Source organism: Mauremys reevesii, linkage group 2 (assembly GCF_016161935.1).
Source record: "Mauremys reevesii isolate NIE-2019 linkage group 2, ASM1616193v1, whole genome shotgun sequence".
In the NCBI taxonomy this organism is placed as follows: Eukaryota; Metazoa; Chordata; order Testudines; family Geoemydidae; genus Mauremys; species Mauremys reevesii.
Window position 1 is genome coordinate 10,140,313 of NC_052624.1, and position 19,443 is coordinate 10,159,755.

The following is a 19,443-nucleotide window of genomic DNA, read 5'->3' on the forward strand; positions in this document are numbered from 1 at the left end:
GGGGTCAGCCACACTGGCCACTGCTCGGTTGGTCCTCAGGGTCTGCTGCCCAGAGCCGCCTGAGCAGTGCCCAGTGTGTCTGGCCCCAGGTTTGGCTGAGCGGCCTTGAGGTCAGTCACAGTGGCTGCTGCAGAAATCACGGAGGTCGCAGAAAGTCACGTGACTTCCGCAAACTCCATGACAGACATGGAGCCCTAGTTATAATGTATCGAATATACAGAGACTATATGAATAGTATAGAATCTCTGTCACTGGAGGTTTTTAAGAACAAGTTAGACAAACACCCGTCAGGAATGGTCTAGTTATTACTTAGTCCTGCTTTGAGTGCAGGGAACTGGACTAGATGACCTATTGAGGGCCCTTCCAGTCCTCCACATATCTGTGATTCAGTGTTATTCGTGGCATCCACTGCAGACATATTCTTGTGGCTATAAGAGAGGTGTGTGTGTGTGTGTGTGTGTGTGTGTGTGTGTGTGTGTGTGTGTGTGTGTGTGTGATGGCAGTACCTACAATGTGCTAGGCACTATCCAGACAGAGGTTAGGGGAAAGGGGGCATAAAAAGACTAATCCACTCAAGCCAACTCTATTGATTGTAACAGGGCTGAAATGGGTCTTTTCAGACAGACTTCGATTCGGACAGGCTAAGGGCCTTATGGATGAGCTCCAGCAGGTGTTGCCATAAATTAGGGGCCCCGTGGACGAAAGCACAAAAACCATTGTGCTAGGGCCTGACCAACAGAGGGGTGACTGGTGGAGGTGGGTGGTGGGAGCCCCTAAAAATCAGTGAGAGCTGCTGGGTCCTGAGCGCTTTTGACAATCTATCCACTTGTTTAGGGGCCTAGATTTGGATTTAGAAAGCTAACCTTGGGCAGGTATTTTTTTGACAATCTTAGCCTAAATGTCTGTGAAGTTGGAATAGCCACATTCATTCTATGTCCAATTCTTTGGCTCTTCTCCCCTTCCCTCCATTTTCCTTAGGTTCAGGCTGAATTAAAGAAGCGACTGCGCAAGTGGCAGTACCAAGAGTACCTGCACTTCACCCGCAAACCTCGGTGCATGTCTAGAGAAAACAGCCCCGTTAATTATGTCACTCAGTTATCACTGCTTGAAAAAATCAGCCCTAAGAGGAAAATGTCCCTCTACCGGAATGGCACATCCTCCGTGTGAGCCTCCCAGAGCAAGCTGAGCTGTTGCAGTATTGTCTCCTGAACAAATAATGGAGGGATGGCCAATATGGAGTCTCTGGAGGGATGGCCAATATGGAGTCTCTGGAGGGTGACCATAGTTCCCTATGCTGAATACGGGACACCGGGTAAAATTATTCATATTCAAGCGAGTTCAATGGCAATCAATCAGAACTATGCAGTATGAATGTTCAAATTAACATCAAGCTGACTGAGCCCCCGTTAAAAAGAAATACTGTGGAGTTGGATTCTTTTTATTTACCTTCTTATCTTTAAAGCTCTAGGGTTCACACAGGGAGGGGTGACTGACACACCCCTCCCCCCACACACAAGGAGAGGTGACACATATACACGCCCATACACCTCTCTCACACAGGCTGGGTGACTGACTGACCCGACCCTCCCTGCCTGATGCGCTTCGCCTGCCGTGCCTGGCTGGGCCCCTGGGACGGACCCGCCTCTTCTGGTACTTGGCGCCACGTCTTCCCAAGGCAAGACGTGGGGGGACACATAGGGTCACATGCCCCCTCCCCCCCAGATTTCTCCCTGGGTTCACACCAGAATGTGGCCAGCAGCAGCAATTCATCACTGTGCGGGAGGGAAGGGACAGGAGCAGGGGCGGCTCCAGGCACCAGCACGCCAAGCGCGTGCCTGGGGCGGCAAGCCACGGGGGGCGCTCTGCTGGTCGCCGCGAGGGCAGCAGTCAGGTTGCCTTCGGCGGCACACCTGCGGGAGGTGTGCCGAAGCCGCGGGACCGGGGACCTCCCACAGGCAAGCCTCCGAAGGCAGCCTGCCTGCCGTGCCTGGGGCGGCAAAATACCTAGAGCCGCCCCTGGACGGGAGCTGCTTCCAGCCGCAGGGCAGGAGGATTGGGGGAAGGGATGACCTGGCCCATGTCTTTGCAGAGCTCATCGCTCCTCTCCCCTCCGTGGCTGGAAGCAGCTTGTCCTTTCCTGCCCGCACAGTGTCAAAGGCAGCTAACACCTCCTGGCTGCTGCTGGCCACCAACATAACCCAGCTGCCTCCTGTCCTCCCGCCTTAGGGCTGGAAGGGGTTAAGCCCTAAGGATGCCTTGTGCACCAGGGCCCAGGGAACGTAACTGCGGGGCCTTCAGCAAACCCAGCCAGAGATGTGGCCCAGCAGGGGAGGGTGCCTAGGAGCACCCTAGGGGATGGAGCAACCCTGCGTGCCCTGGGGGCAGGACCCAGCGTGTGGCAGGGTAGGGGAGGAAGATGGTGGTAAGCCCCTGCCTGGGGAGCTGCTGTGGAGCCTACAGGTTCAGGGTGTAAACAGGCTGGAAATCACTTCCCCCCACTCCAGAGCTTAGCTGAGGGGCAGAGAGGCTCCCCCCTGCCAGCGCTGTGGGGGGCTTTGGCACATGCAGGGCTCGGGCTGGAGGGTCTTGGGCTCTCCCAGGGCGCCAGCCCAGCCAGAGGCAGTGGGGGAAGGAAGATCCCTGCCAGCCGGGCTGTTGGTGAGCTGAGTGCTCCGACAAGGGGTTGGTTCTCCGCACAGCGCTGGGAGCAGGACACGCCCTGCTGGGGGGGATATGGAGGAGCCACGGGGCTGGGGGTGGGTGAAAGGGAAAGCAGGGAGAGGACAGCGAAAGGGGGAGCATGTAAAGGGCCAGTGGCTGGGCAGCAGAAGCAAAACATAACCGGCCACTGCCTGGCACCTGCCCACACTCACCAACCACCACAGCTCACAGCGCGCAGCCAGTGCCAGCCGGAAACGGGACGGGGAGCTGGGCCTCGCTGGCCACGAGCCGGCACGCAGCAGGGGCTGCGCTGATGGATCAGCAGGGGGAGCGGCTGGACCCACATGCTGCATCTTCGCCCCGCCACCAACTTGAAGACCCACCCCCATCATTGGCCGTGGGACCCTCCCCATTCCCCACTGGTGGGAGGGCAGCTGGTGAGAAGGGATCCAGCCAGCAGCAGGACCCACCAGCACTAATGGGGTGAGACAGAAAATACGGAACAATTTTCCCATTTTTAAGAAAAAGTCAGGACACTTGCAGGAGGGCTTAAATATGGGACTGTCCCTTTAAAAACGGGACGTCTGGTCACCCTAATTCTCTGTGGAACTTCTTGTACTAAACATCTCCCACTCCTCACTGCTGGTGCAGAGAAATTAGGGACCTGATCTTTCATTCCTTGAGAGTTCACTCCCTTAGGTCCGCTGACCCCACTCCGAAACGACTGTACCTCAACACAGGGCCACTGAGGTCAATGAAACTGCACCAATTTACACGAGAAGGGGAGCTGGCCCCACCTAGCTACATGATTGTGGTTGCTCAGCTTGAGATAACTTAAAATAGGAAATATCATTGCATTTCAGAAAGTACAGAGCATCCATCTCCTGCATACTAGTCCCCTTTTACATGGCACATGATTTTTAGTAACATTTACAAATCTTGGCCCTAGACGGTTCAGACTCATCTGTTGGGGAGATTCTGCATTAGATCAATCATTAGTTCGGTCCATCATGGCAATTTCTATGTTCCCGGTGTTGTTGTGGTTGGCATTCTCTCAGTTTGCTAGGTTTCAGCTGAAGATTGGTTCCTGTTTCAGAGTCCCCAGCATCCCACAGTATCTGTGTTAGTGGTATGGTCTAGCGGGTAGGGCAGGGAATCGGGAGCCAACAAATCCTAGTTTAGCGATGGCTTCATGGGGTAACATTGGTCAATCACAACCTCTTTGCTTTGATAGTCCTCTCTGTAAACAGGAGGACGGTGCTTTGGCCAAAACTTGAGGCCCTTATTCAAGGCTGGGTTGTCCCCTTCCATGGTGAAACTCCCAGGATTAAGCTAAGGGGAAGGAAATCTACATGAGGATTTCCCTTGGAGGGTTCCTCCCCCATGGCTCAGTTGAGGGTAGAGTTTTATTTTCAGGACCAATATGCTGCAAGGCCTGCCCCCAAACCTGGCTGCAGGAGCCCGTGACCATTTGGGCAGATACCCGATGCATCTATGGAGTGAAGTGTGGTCCAGTGTTTAGGGTTCTAGATGTAGGAAGCCTGGGTTTAAGTCCTTACTCCACCACAGCCTTGCCTGGGTGAACGGGCCTCAAGTAACTTGTCTGAGATTTTAAAAGGGGTTTAGGTGCCTAATAGGAACGTCAAAAGCACCTAACAAGCACTTAACCCTGACTGAAACTGATGGGAGTCAGGTACCCTGGTGTTCTCGGAAATCCCACTCTACATCTTTATGCACCTCAAAACCTCAGTTCCCCACCTGTAAAGTGGAGCCAATAGCACTGCCCTGCCCTACAGGGTGGTGGTGAGGATCAATACATTAAAGGGTGTGAGGCTTTCAGATAACGGGCTAATGGCGGGCGGAGGGGCTAGACATTCCTCAGATGTGGTACTGTTCCCCCAGCATCCCTCCCCTCCATTTCCTGGTAGTGCAGTTCCACTTTGGCCCCCTCTGAGAGGATTGCACCATCGTGTTGGCTCTGTGGGTAATGTCATACAGGCCCAAATAAGCTCTCCAGACTGAATGACTATGAGCAACCCCTCCCCACCCAAAGCAGGGCCTCTCAATCCCTAACCCCAGCCAGCCCCCTCTCCATCTCCTTCTCACTCCCATACAGAGCCTGACTTCACAGAGCGTCCTCTTCCAGAGCCCAGGGAGGTGGTGGTGGCTGGGGAGGGTGCTGTCTCCTATTTCCATGTAGTTTCCTTCCTCAGTGTCCCCCTTCCCAGCTCTGACACCACAGAGCCTTGCCTGTGTCCCTGTTCCCATTCCTGCCCCCTTAGTGAAACATGATTCCATTTCCCCCACCCCCAGTCCCTGTTCCCATTCCCTCCCTTACTTCCTGACTGACTGCAGACTATATAGTAAAACTTGAGTTCTGCTTAGCTATACCTTAACTAATCATTTTACTGAAATTTACCTAAGTAATCCTAACATTTTGTAACATAATTCTCTAACCAATTATATCCCACTACCCTGATTAACTTACACCTCGCAAAATTAATTATACAGCAGACAGAAACAATTAGACAACCAGACAGATTAACAATAGAAAAGTGGGGGCCATAGAGATAAAAAAATACAGAAATGGGGGTTTCACAACCACAACTAATGAGAAGTGATTTCTTTCCAGCACGGATGCTGTCAAACTAAGTTTTCTTTAACCATCTTTATCTGGTGGTGATGGGCACTCTCAGGACAGGATTCTATTCCTACCAGCCCAATAGCACCTTGTTTCACTGTGACTGGTTTGGAATGTGAGGATGTGACCATTCGCTTCCCAGCTTACGGCTGCCCTTGCTGCTTAGCCAAAGGCCTTAGCCTAAGAACAGGGCCTCAGACTGTCATAGTGAGAGAAGGCCCTTTACACAGGCGACAGTGATTTTGATTCTTTTTTTTATACCTCTATAACTAGCTAAATGATAAACATATACCTCAATTCTTAAAGTACAGGCCTTTACAAGCAGGCCTGCATATCTATATCCTAACCATGTGCACCCACTTGTAATCAATTGCAGGATTGGGGCCATATGGCAGACACCTGGCTGCATACATAGGACTGGAAGAGACCTCTTGGGTCAAGACCAGCCCCCTGCTAATGCCATTGCAAGCAACACCCTCATATAATCCCATTCATAAACTGACCAAGCTCCTTATTAAAAGGAGTTTGGTTTCTTGCCCTCAGTACTGCAACTGGGAGGCTGCTCCAGAACCTTGCCCTTCTGACAGTTAGAAACCTTCAAGTTTCCAGCCTAAATTTATTGATAGTCATTTTATCCCCATTTGTTCTTAAGAGCACCTCTGAGAGTTGAATCCAGAGCTGTGTAGACCTTACATGAGTCAGCCCTCTACCCCAACATGTGAAAGTTCACTCAAGTAAATTAGGTAAGGTAATAATTAGAGATATACCAATCTCCTAGAACTGGCAGAGACCTTGAAAGGTCATCAAGTCCAGCCCCCTGCCTTCACTAGCAGGACCAATTTTTGCCCCAGACCCCTAAGTGGCCTCCTCAAGGATTGAACTCACAACACTGGGTTTAGCAGGTCAATGCTCAAACCACTGAGCTATCCCTTCCCGTTAATTAAGTGTTGCATTAATTTGTATAGGGCTGCTCACATGAGTCAAGTTACCCATGTGCCCAAGTGTTTGCGGGACTGGGCCCTGATGGCCACAGAAGTTGAGGGGAGCTGTGCCCCCAGTTTCATATGGACCAGTAGTGGGCTCTACAATAATAAATCGTCTGAGCTTTATGGGGTAACATTCTCCCCAGAGCAGTTTTCCCCCTTGTTTCCTGGTCTTTCCCCTCTTCTCCCACCCATGGCCTGTTACACGGGCTGCCAAGTGTCAGCCATCTTGTGTGACACACACACCCAAGCCACAGTAGTGCTCACGGAACAGAAAGCTTCCCTGCTGGAGCCAAATACGGAAGGGGCAGGCGTGGCAAGCAGCGTTGGTGGCCATTGGGACAAGATGAAGAGGTCCTTTTCCTGCACCCCGGGCCTCAAGCACTTCCTGCGGTGTCCTAGGCAACCCCAACACCATGTTTTAGCCCTAGCTACTCCCCCCCAGCCACTCCCACCAGCCACCCCTCACCCAACTTCTTCCAAGAGACTGCCACCCTCCCCACCAGGATCCCCAGTTCCCCAGCCTCCCATCCTGCTTCCCCAAAGATACTGCCTTGCCAACACCATTCTTGCCCCAGCCACCCCATCACACTTCCCCTGCCAGCCCCCCCTAAATACCCAGCAATGGTCTTCCTCTTCACCACAATCTACCTAATACTTCCAGACACGCTCCAGCACCCCTCCCCACAGATGCCAAGTTTTGTGCACCTCTGTGTCCTACCCCTGGCACCGCTTCAGGTCAGGGTTTATTGACCATACGCTGAAGTTTAGGGTTCTATGAATAATTGTTTGCATCTATGCAAACTACCTGAATATATAATTTGCATCAACTATCACACCTGGATCAGTGCAAAACTTGCCCCGACTGTGTTAACATCTATGTGACACATCAGGGAGCAGAGACTAGCCTATGATTTTAATGGCTGCTGGTCCCTTCTTCACTGGGGACATGAAGTATCATATCAGAGCCTGAACAATGTAAACAGGTTTTTCATAGAGGCTAACACTGAATCATAGAATATCAGGGTTGGAAGCGACCTCAGGAGATCATCTAGTCCACCCCCGCTGCTCAAAGCAGGACCAATTCCCAACTAAATCATCCTGAAATGTGGTTCCTTTGTGTGGGGAGGTGCTACCACCTTGTGGTGTCTGTTTGTAAGCAGTTGTATAATATGCAAAAATACCGGAGACCAATACACCAAGGTAGTCAGCCACATTTGGAGTGCCTAAATACAGAATGTGCCTAAAAGGCAACAGAACATTGGCCTTGGCATACAGCTGATACTTCAGCGGCGGGGATGCTCACATTTCTCACACCTGGCTTAAATAAAATTTAAACAATTTCTTACTGTGAGTCTGTCAACTGGTGGGTTGTGACTCCTGGGGCAGACCATAAAATGCAACCGGGCAGATCACAGTGTTGAAAAATCTAAAGCAAAGAAACTGTTGCTCGTCCAGTCCTTCAAGGTCAAGCACTTTTTGTCAAGCTCTCCAATCTCTCTTGCACACACCCACCCACCCCTCAATTACATAGGGCTAGCATTGTTAACACGGCGCATTTTCATTTTCATCTTACTTTTATCACAACTGTAAGAGGGACATGGTGATGTTTGACAGCGTAAGGGTGTGCCCAGCTGAACTGGTTGAATAACAGCCTGACCTAAGTCTTGTGCTGTCTCCGACCCCACCTCCATGAGGTGAATTTCACCCCTAGCCTTGTGGGCAAGCCCTCCTGTCTGACCCAACAGCATTTTCACATTGAGACGAGGAGTTACATGTTACAAAACTGGTCCCTTTCCATCATGGGGAAAGGTGTGTAGCTAAAAGATAGCACTCATGGGCCCATGGCTGGGCTGTGCTAAGACAACTTTGCCCAACTCTTGCCATGTCAAAGCTGCTGTGAAGTTGGCTTACCCAGCCACTGGTGCCTGATCCTTAAGAGAGGGGTCCTCAAGCTGTGTGTATATTCAGGCCTCCTCCCTGCCACCACACATAATCCCGATACCCATGCCCTACCTGTAACTGAGGTAGGGCATGAGCAACTGAGGCAGAAGGATGTGGCTGAGGCACCCCTGTGACCTGGCAATGATCAGTTGTCATAAAAACATGTGGGACCCTAGGTCAGAGCCCAGGCTGTGGGCAGTCTGCCTAGTGGTTAGAGTCAGACGCCAGGAAATTTCGCATGCCCATTTCTCCCTGAACTGAGACGACACCTCTTCAGCCATAGCAGAGGCTTTGGGTGTGCTGCTATATTATTAATGCAGCCAAAAGTGTAATAAGGGAGTTGCTTTGTGGTTTCTTTTACTGAGCATTAATCTCCTGAATTAGATAATACTGGTCTAGATAATAGTCCTGCCATGAGTGCAGGGGACTGGACTAGATGGCCTCTCGAGGTCCCTTCCAGTCCTATGATTCTATGAATTAGATGCTGCAATATTGCAGCCTGGCTTCATTCAGGCCTGGTTTAACGTAGCAATACTTTGTAGTTCTCCCACATGGTGACTGATAAGTAGCCCAGGACTAGCTGCATGACCCGGTATAGGATTTCTTTGTGATGCGCAGAGCACAGGCAAAGCTTGAGCTTTTTCACTTTCTTGTCTGTCATAAGGGTTGTCTGTTGTGTCCAGAAACATTCGCCCCCGAGCAGGGAGCCACTGTAGCATCTAAATCCCATTGGGAAGCAGATTTTCTCCTGACCTTGGCTAGCTAGCTTGCACAAAACCTAGCCAGTCAATCGCATTGTTCTACTTCAACTGCTATGCCCCTGCATCCGAATCGACACCCTTTGGTTTAATTTACGGCCTTTGCTTTGTCATCGCTGAAGTCATTCTCCTGATTGTTCAACCAACATGACAGCCTTTGCCATCCTCAGCAGCTGCCTCAGCTACCAGACGCTGCCCCTTTGAAAGATGGAGGTTGACAAATGCAACTCACAGATTATGCCAGGGAGACAAGGTTGGTGATTTGGGCCGAGATCTTCAAATGTATTTAGGCACCTACCGCCAGTACCATCCTGCCCCAGGCCCCGCACTTTGGGGGGGGATTTGTTGGGGGGGCTTGCGCTTTGGGAGGGGCATGCTTTGGGGGGGGCTTGCGCTTTGGGAGGGGCATGCTTCGGGGGGCCCCCATGCTTCACGATGCAGGGTCCAGGGTGGCCTGGGGGGTGACCAAAGCCAGGGCAGTTCATTTATATTCAATTTATATTATTGAAGATCGTCTCATCCAGGGGGCAAAAAAGAACTGCCCCGGCTTTGGTCACTGCCCCCCACCCCCAACTGTGAGTGAAATTAACAAGGATGCCAGAAATAGCCCCGAATAACCACATTCAGACCAGGGAGTGAACAGCTAAGTTTAAACTGTTCCTATGCAGGCAGCAGGCTACCTGGGGAGGCTTCTCCCTCAGCCAGTCCCCCTGCTCCCTGCGACAAGCTAGAGGGGAGCCCCTACAGCCGCTGCTGAGTGGGGGGGTTGGGAGAACAGGGAGCCTAGCCCTGTCCGCAGCCGGGCTGGAGGAGGAGGAGGGAGGACAAGGAGAAAAATGTGACAGTGAGTTTTCGGTTTTTCAGGCTTATTCCAATAGTAAAGTTTTATTGCAGACGGTACTGGTAGAAGTAATAGCTTTATTTTCTATATCTAAGTCATGCAATGGGAGGGGTCCAGGAAGTATGTAGGAGAGGTGGGTTGCTTGTGTTTGGACTGTACGGGTAAGAAATGTAACTTACTTCCACCCCTGGCCCCACCCCTTCTGTCTGAGGCCCCACCCCTTCCGAGGGGGGGGGGGGCAGAGTGGGACCCGTACTGTATTTTACTTTCACCCCTGAACAGTAGTTTTTAAACCTGTGATCAGGATCTGCAGACTATATCTAAGCATTCCAAAGGGGTCCACACCTGCACTCGAAATTTTTAGGAGTCCACAAATGAAAAAAGGTTGAAAACCACTGGTGTACCGGCCCTCAATTGCAGGTCTGTTTGTATACTGAGTCACAGGCAAAATAAGCGAGTGTGAAATCTACAAGAGGGGAAGTCTGCAGGATGGACCGAACAGCGAGGGGTGTCCTGTCCATGCATAAAGACAAAGGCTGAAACCGGTATATCTTGAGGGGCAAAGAAACACACTGGGTCCTTCACCTGGGAGACAAGCTGACAGTGTGTCTGTCTCATGAAAGGAGGATCACAGTCAAGTCTGGCGGTAAAATGCTGCAAGGATTCGGGCAAGCATTTCTCTACCAGACATGAAATCTAGGCTGTAGAATGCATGCTATGGTTTTGTTTTATAGGCAAGCATGTATTTCCAATCCTTCTGCTGGTCACCACTTGAATCTCTGTGCTTTGTTAAATAAACTGACACTAGATTTCATTATACACGTATCTGAGTGCTGTGTGTTAAGCCGAGCGGTGATCTGCGGTGGAACTGGTATGCTAGGATATGCTGTCCTTTGGAAGCAGTGACTCTGTGAATCCTGAGCGTGACCAATGGCCATGGGGCTGGAAAGACTTGGGGGTGGGAGTGTGCCTATCGCTAGCAGGTGGAGAGACAGCAGGGCCTCGGAAACCTAGAGGGGAATGTTTGTGTTGCCGGTGGCATAGGGGAGCTGACCCTCAACAGGCACGGACAAGGCCCTCCTGCCTCACAACCCTGGTACCCCCCAGGAAGTATTACTTGGAGGCAGTGCAGAGAATTCCCCTTCTCAGCATCTTGGCAAGTGGGGCTCACCCAGGTCATACTAATCACCATTTTCAGCACTGGGAAGGAATTTTCCCTTCAGGTCAGACTGGCAGGGACTGAGGGATTGTGTTGGGTTTTTTGCTTTCCCGTGAAGCATGGAACCTGGGTCTCTGGCTAGGATCACACGGACCTATCTCACCAAGTCATTCTTTGCCATTACAGGGGCCTGAGGCACTGATGCACTGCGGTGTCTCCTATTCTCACCTGTGGCACACACTGCCTTAGACTCCTGAGAGCTGTAATATTTTAGCCTAATCCAGGTAATTTGGCTAAATGCAGGGGTAAATGGCTGGGGTTCAGTGGTTTGTATTATATGGGAAATCAAATTATGTGATCCCTTCTGGCCCTAAACTCTGTGCTTCCCAGCAATCAAACCACCTTCATTAATGAGCGCATCCTGCTTCTTCCCAAAAGGGTAACTCCGCAGTGTTGGATCAGCCCGAGAGTTCAGTTTCATAGCAGAATAGACGTGCAAAAATGATAATACATTTATTGTGTCATCTACAGCAATATACATGTTAAAATCCAGAACTGTTTCTCAGAACACACAAAAAGATTAGTCTAGTAAGCAGCAGCTGACATCTGTGTTTCCCCACTTAACAAAATGTAATAACCCCAGATCCTGTTACTAATAACGATAAAAAGGCCAGTATTAGACCCAGAGGGCCAGTAAATTCATCCCTTGACACCTTCAAAAGCCAAAATACGCTTTACATACATTAACTTGGCACATCTCTTCTTGGGAGCTATCGCATGTTGCATTGCTACTGTAAAGGCAAGACGTTGGGAGAGAGAATGAAGACACTAACAGGTGTTTTTACAGATTATGCAGGTACCTTGAGACCTCTGGAGACTCCTGTACAGTGATAAGGTCCATTGGAACAGGTGTATGCAGAGGCCTAGGTTACTTCAGCTACTGAAAGACACTGCGAGGTTCATACCACACATTAACTCTTCACATGGATGAATTCCCCACAAAGAAAGCAAATGTGCAATAATAACAATAATATCCAGGTGAAAGGATCACAGGGGTTAAAACAGGGCATGTTGTACAATACACATTTAGCTGAATGTCGCTCTCTACCACAAAAACACATAGAGCTTAACATCAGAGTATCATTAGATATTACTGTATGCTCCGTACTCCACCGCTCTCTGATAGTAGATGCAATCTGTAGCTGGTTGTGCCTATCTGAGATCTGTAAAGATATTGAGTAAATCCTGCCCTAACTCACTAAAGGTGCCCCCAGGTATAATGCCCCTGGTTTGGTAATGAGGCAGTTAACACAGAGGCATAACCCAGGAGGTTGCAAACAGAGATCTCAGCTGTGGCTGACTCAGAGATGGCTCTGCATGCATCACATGTGAATCCAGCTGGTAGCATGTTTGGGGGCGTGCCCAGGGGAATCATGGTTGATAGCATACTTTTCTCACTGCTACTAGTAGAATCGCTGTAAGCCATCCTGTCTACTGCTGAAAGTAGCATCTACTCTAAAGGACTTGGAGACATGACACCAGTGGGTTTGGACTGGAATCCTCTTGGGCTGTTTTACAGATACCCTTGGCAAGTTATAGGCTCCTGTGCTACTTTTCTCTCCCCTTCCCTACACTCAGGCAAGACAAGCAGGACTTTGCTCACATTAACTAGGGATGGGTACATTTAAAAAACGTTGGCAGTCAGAACCCAGCAAACACACAAATGTTCAGAAGTTTCTCTGAACTGGCCCAGCTTCTGCAGTCTGCAAGCACAGAACTGTGAATCTCCCGGGAAAACACTGTCTCAGTGCATTTCTGATACTCCTGGGCATGGCTAGAAATACCATGAGACCAGCCTTTCCTGTGGTGCTTTGGCACCATTTGATTTTGGTTGGGAGCAGGAAGTGCAGTGTCAGCAAGATTGAAAGGACGATGGGCGGGGAAAAACCCAGCTAATGAAATGTTTCAAAGCCAAGTCTTGAAGAAAGTGCAACTGGGTTTGGTTCTAAAAATGAGCAAAGGGTCAGATGTTTTCCAGAAATGATTTAAATAGCCCTAATATGGCGGCATCACTGCAACTGAAAAGCCCCCCTATCTGAAACCCGATCATTCAGGCCATAATTCTTATTGCTCCTTTGGACAAATTACCTTGGGAACATTCTCATTTCAAATGCTGTCTTCATGCAGTAACAAGCTTCTCTTAATAAAGTGATTCAAAGGAAGGAAGAGGAAGTAGCCACCCTATAATTGTTGACTTGAGAGACTTATCTAACAAAGGACAAATGCTGTCCTTTCTGACTGGGCAATTGGAGAAGTCTAGGAATTGTAACTTCTCATGTCTTTTCTTCCTGAGAGAACCCAATCTATCTAAAACAGCCCAACGGAGCCATGATCTCAGTCGTGGCCTCTCAGCACGACTGTACTACAACTAATGACTACTACTAACATGTAGGAATGATAGAATGAGCTACCCACAAACAAAGAGCATGATGTATATAATAAGTGAGCTGCATAACTTCAGAAAGTTTGGCTAATTTTGGCGCAGCATCGAGAAAGCTCTGAATTGTATCCAACACTAATCTGAACCTGGAAATCTTCTGTGAGCAGAGCAAACCTTCCTTTGGCAAGAAAAGCGATATTGAATAGGAAGTGGTGTTTTAGAGTACAGGGAGCAATGGCTATTAGCTCAGATGTTTGAATGAGTGATATGTCAAAGCATCCATATTTTTCCTGGTGGTCAAAATTCAAAATTTTCATTGACAAATCAAATTTTGGAAAATGTTGACCAGCTCCAATATACAGGAACAGCCTCCGTAGGGTGAGTCAGAGCCCACTGACTGCCTTTGTTACTACAAACAGAGCTTCTAGGCTTCAGAGTTGGACAGTCACAGGGTTTGAAAACCAAGAAGATGGTCACTGAGTGGAGGACTGGCCTTGCTAAATGCGAAGTTTAATGTCACCGTAGGCATTGGCAGTGGGAAGACCATCCTCAAAAGAGGAGATGAAAAGAATGGTGAACTACAAATAGTAGCAGCAGTGTGACAGGCCAGAGTTCAATATCTGGCAATGTAAGTTAGAGTGTATCCCAGCTAGATAGAGGAAAAGCCTGGAAATACCATCAGGGAATACTGAACCTGTCAAAAGGTTTATAAAACCACCGGACCACATTTCATTATTTTTCGTGTGGACAAGATTTTTAAGACTGCCAAAAAATACGACCGAAAGTAAGTTTCCTCTCTTATTAACATAGGAAGCAAAGTACATGATCAAATTCTCTTCTTAGAAGTGTGTGAGAAGTTACAAAATGCCTCAAATTCAACAAGCAGCCTGGAAAAAGTAGCCACTGTGGCAGGCTATGGTGAAATCTGTGCGGGCCATCTGATTGCCCATGGTGGGACTTTTCGAGGTGTGTCAGTTCTCCTGATAAGACTGTTCTGTAATGGCATGTAAACAGATGCTGTTAAACATTCTTCAGAGCCTTATGTCCACAAAGGCTTGGCATTTCAAACACACAACAACGTATGGGGGGTGGGGAGAAGAAGGGGGGGAAGAAATCCCTAGTCCTGCTGAAACATAAATGAAACGGGGAAAAATAAAACCTCTTTATACTGCTCTCATTTACAAGCATGTAAATTGAACAGGCGGGCGGGGGGAGTTACCATTTGGATTGTCTTCTAAGCAGCTCACTGGCACGTAGCAAAAAGCTACAGGACTATGTTGTGGCTGTTAAATCCCAGTATGTGTGTGTGTGTTGGGAGGCTGCTCAAGGAGCACACACCAGTGCTGGTGCTGCAACTTCCTCTACTGGATGCAGCCTGTGCTTTGCCCTGCACTATCGCAGCTCCATTGGCTACTGCGGAAAGGGGAGGGGCTTGGTCACAGCCCTGCCTTTGTCCTAACCCTGATGAAGAATCTAGCTCTGCTGATAAAGAGGAGCATCTAGTCTGATTGTAGCAGGTTAGTCTACTTTGATCTTCCCCATCCCCAGAGCAAGCCACCATAATGTACATTTGGCACTTTCAGACTGTTCTGTTGTGTTAACTAAAGATCATCTGAAGCCATGGAAAACTCCATCAAAAGCTCTATTTAGAGGCATTTTGCTGATTCGAGGACTTCATGGTGAAGGCATTAACCAGAACTGCGGTTCCACGCTGACCCTTTCAGCTCTGAGATATTGCCTCTGGCATCTTGGAAATAAATACTTTTTTAAGCGGTGAAGAAAAAAAAGCAGAACATGTAAGAGATTCTCAGCAGAAGTGACAATTCAAAGCTTCCCAGAAGGTGACCATTTTGAACATGACACCTTCCCCACAGGAACAAGAAACAGCAGCGCGTGCATTGTGGTGATGTGAGTTAAACAAGGAACGGTTATCTGTGTTGAGACTGGACTCTGTCTAGATGTGACTCTATCTAGTTCCCTCCATTATTTTTGCTGTTACAATGTCGTTAAATCATGTGAATGGCTTTGCTGGACTCCCTACACTGTCGGCATCTATTTTCTGGTACGTATGGGCCGGGGAGATAATGTTAAGATCTGGACTCATACTAATCAGAGGCCAGTTCACTTTGGAATCTAAATCATGGCTGAGAGTCAACTTCAGCTGCGACACTGCTGAAATCTCACCAGCTGATCCTGTGACATTTCTGCCATCTCAAATGGTGGAGATTTCATGAGACCTGTGGAACTAATGAGATTCCACCATCTTTTTACAAGGTTTCAAGGCGGCCGTATGCCAGTTCCGACCTCACATCAGCATAAGTAAAGTCAACAGAGTTGTGCCAGATTTACACCAGTGGTGCTGAGACCAGAATCCAGATTAGGGTCTATATTATGGGCCTGTTCAAAGGGAGCTTTGGATCTGATTCCACAATCATAAAGAGCCTAATTCCATTCCCATTTCAAGGGCAAAACTCCCATAGACTCTAAGCAGAAGGATACTACCATGGTCCAGGTAGGCTTGCTCTTATAATTCCAGCATATTATTATTTACTGTGTCATAGTATGAGGTCATACTGATCATGAATTTATATATTAGAAGAGATAACGTGCTTGCTGCAGTTAAAAATAATCTTAAATTGATTTCACCCCCTTTGCCACCTCCCTCCTCCCCAAACTGCTGTCTGGTCCTAAAAGGCACTTGAGGAACCTCTATCTCTGATAACTGCCACAAAAATATAATTTGTCTAGCCCTCTTAATGTAACGACCAGCAATGTAAGCAACATAGGCATAACTTGTCACCTTTGGGAATACACAGAAAGAGAGTTTGAATTCTGAGTTTTACATCCAGGAGAACTTTAGCTTTGATTAACTGATGTCCACGTGCAGTGGGAATCATGGCATGGATCTTCCATGCAAACCCTAGCCTACTTCATGTTGTCCATTGGTTTTAGTGTTCTGGTAAAGCCCTTGTGGAAAAAAATAAATATTAGGATCCTGCAAACTGATGAACTCAGCACCTTTGAAGACTGGTCCCTTAGAAAATAATGGCCCATAACACTGTATTAACAGTGCTGCACACATGTAGTTCTTTGCGCCAGTACTGTAAGGACATGGTTTCTCATATTGTATCACAGAAACAACTTCAGGACTGATCTACTTCTTCTCTGAACCTACTACAGTAACTAGGTAACTTCCATTTGACCTCCATATCCAATGGGAATCATCTGCCACAGACTAAAAAGAGAAGCGAGAGTCTTTCCTGAACATCACTGAGACTGTGCCATTAAAATCTTAAGCCCAATTTTTTCAAACATGAGTACTTAAGTTAGGCAAAGCAGCCGTATTTTTCAACCTTAGTGCCTCTGAAATTCAGGCTTCTTTTATTGAGGTACCTAGATTTTGGCACCCAGGGTCTCATTTTCAGAACTGCTGAGCAGCCACAAATTCAAATAAAGTCGAAGGGAGATAAGGGTGCCCAACACCACTGAAAAATCACACCTCTCTTACACAGTATTTCTTTCAGGATTTTAAAATACATCTTGTAGCAGATCTCCCCATTCGACGGCAGACAACATAACAGCAGCTCTATGCGCTACAGACCCACAAAAGCTGCAGTACAGAAGATTTTGTACATTTACAAAAGCCAAATAAGAAAATTAGACAGGAAATGTATTATTAGCATATTATAAAAATGGCTCAAGGAGCAAAGCACACATTTTTTTTAAATTCCATTTTGTTTTAATAACATGTACTTTCTAACTCCAAAATGTATTTCACAGTAGAAATAAAACAAACACTGTTACACGTGAATAGATATTTACACATGCTTTGAAGCAATTCTTCCTTTTGGTTCCTTCTATCTTGGCGCTTAGTGATGATGGTCACCAGAAGTGGTGACACGCACATCTAGCATCTTCAATTTACATTCGACATAAAGATACCCAAGAGCATATTTTGTGCAATGGCATTAGAATCTTTGTTTAGGTAACTACTGGTTTCTCTATATATACCTGAAGTATGATCTTTTGAGTAACACTGAACAATACAGTGGCCACATGAATGCCACCACTGTAAGAGTGGTCAGCACTTCCAGTAAAAAATCCCACTAGAAGGGATTTGCCTGTACTTTATAGAATATATTAAGTATATAGAGAGCTACAACTTCTAGTAAATTCATTGCTGGTGAACGATACTGGATGGAAAATCTCAAAGACTGAAGTCCTCTCTCAGTCTACTGCAGTGGTTCTCAACCTATTTACCATTGTAGGCCGCATATGAAGCTCTCTGTGTGTTATGTGGGCCGCATCCACACAATATATATACTACCTGCATGGCCCTGAGCATGTCACATGGGCAGCAGCTGTGTGCTGATTGGGCCGCAAGCAGCCCGCAGGTTGAGAACTACTGGTCTACTGAACAAGTACAGCATATAGTGGGGAAGCTTCCAACACAACATCCCATCAACCTGCCTCAATCCTGAGTTTGGGCTCTAAGAATCAAGAGGTGAATTCAGTCTCCAGGACCATTCAGCCCTTGGCCTTTCTTGCTGAGACTTTCAAAAATAATAATGTACCCATGTCAGATCCTCGGCTGAGGTAAACTGATGTAGTTGCATGGACACCAATGGTGTTGCACTGATTTACACCAGCTGAGGATCTAGCCTCCAATGTGTGCCAATTGCAAGGGTAGTTTTGTGATGTGGACACTTGCCCACGAGGCACTGGACTGAGACCCACCAACTCAACTAGGAGAGGATTTTAGAACTGCCAGAGAAAAACCTCTTGCTCTGGATTGAAATGTGGCACAAAAAAGGCCTCCAACCAGAGGCAAGTTTTAAATATGGTGATCAATGGCTGAAAATTGGCTAGTAACCATTCATGCAAAATATGCTTTGTCCATTATTTCTTTTTATAATACACTTACAGCATTGTCAGTATTAACCTCGTGAAAGTCCATACTACAGAAAATACAAAACTAAATTTCATCTGTTCATTTAATATTAGATAGTTTTGTTTAAAAAATTATAAGTATATATTTACCGGATAGATCTGACTTTACCCCTCTCCCTCTTCAGTGTCTTTCTGGTCCATTAAGAACATGATTCATTGGGAAACTTGCTAAAATAGCTATTTACAGCATCTGATGAGAGAAAAGTTTCCAATCTATCAGTTAAAAAGTACTTACGTAATTTTTGCACAACGTCTGGAACATAGGGGGCCAAATTCTACTCTCGGTTAGGGTCAACCCCATGCAGAGGACTGGCAAAAAGCCTGTACATCATATAAATCCCACTTAAGACCTCAAAGTACATTTAAGCCGTACATAGTCCTTTTACTGGTCTTCTGTACAGGAGTGAATTTCACCCTTATAGTGGTGTGAATCTGGAATAAATGTCTGCTCCTGCACCTACTGTAGTCAAGGCAGCACTCCCATTTATTTCATAAGACCATAAAAATGGCCATACCGGGTCAGGCCAAAGACCCATCTAGCCCAGTATCCTGTCTTCCGACAGTGGTCAATGCCAGGTGCTTCAGAGGGAATGAACAGAACAGGTCATCATCAAGTGATCCATCCGTTTCAATGTATTGCAGGATTGACCCCTAACTCTACTGGGATTATTTTAGATTTACACTGCTGTAACTAAGAGCAGAATACGTCCCATAAAGCACTAAGTGTTAAGTATTATAATTAATACTTCTTTCATAACTTTTCATGACTTTTTCCTTTTAAAAACAAGGAAACTATTTTTTTTAAAAAAACTATATTTAAAATGACATTACAAGTTTTGAACTAAACTAACAAAACCTAGTGAAATCAAAATCTCTGCTGACAGGAAAATGTTGTGTCTATATCTCCCCCCCCACACACACACACTTTCTTTTTCATTTCAATTAAGAACAAAGAGCTAACCATAATTTTGAATTCCCTGGTTGCTGTTAGTTTGAGTCCAAACCATCATATTTAAATGTCATTTTGTTTTTTAATACACTCACATATAAATCCACAAAGAAATAA

General features: G+C 47.2%; 1 protein-coding gene across 1 annotated transcript in view; it reads left to right on the plus strand.

The window, feature by feature from the left end:
- The window catches only part of LOC120398382 (pituitary adenylate cyclase-activating polypeptide type I receptor-like), a 38,867-nt gene extending 37,554 nt beyond the window's left edge, over window positions 1-1,313 (plus strand). Inside the window, exon 13 of the mRNA XM_039525781.1 lies at window positions 979-1,313. Within this exon, the coding sequence (XP_039381715.1) occupies window positions 979-1,167 (189 nt within the window). The 3' untranslated portion in view covers window positions 1,168-1,313. The remainder of the gene's footprint in view (window positions 1-978) is intronic.
- The last annotated feature ends 18,130 nt before the right edge of the window (window positions 1,314-19,443 follow it).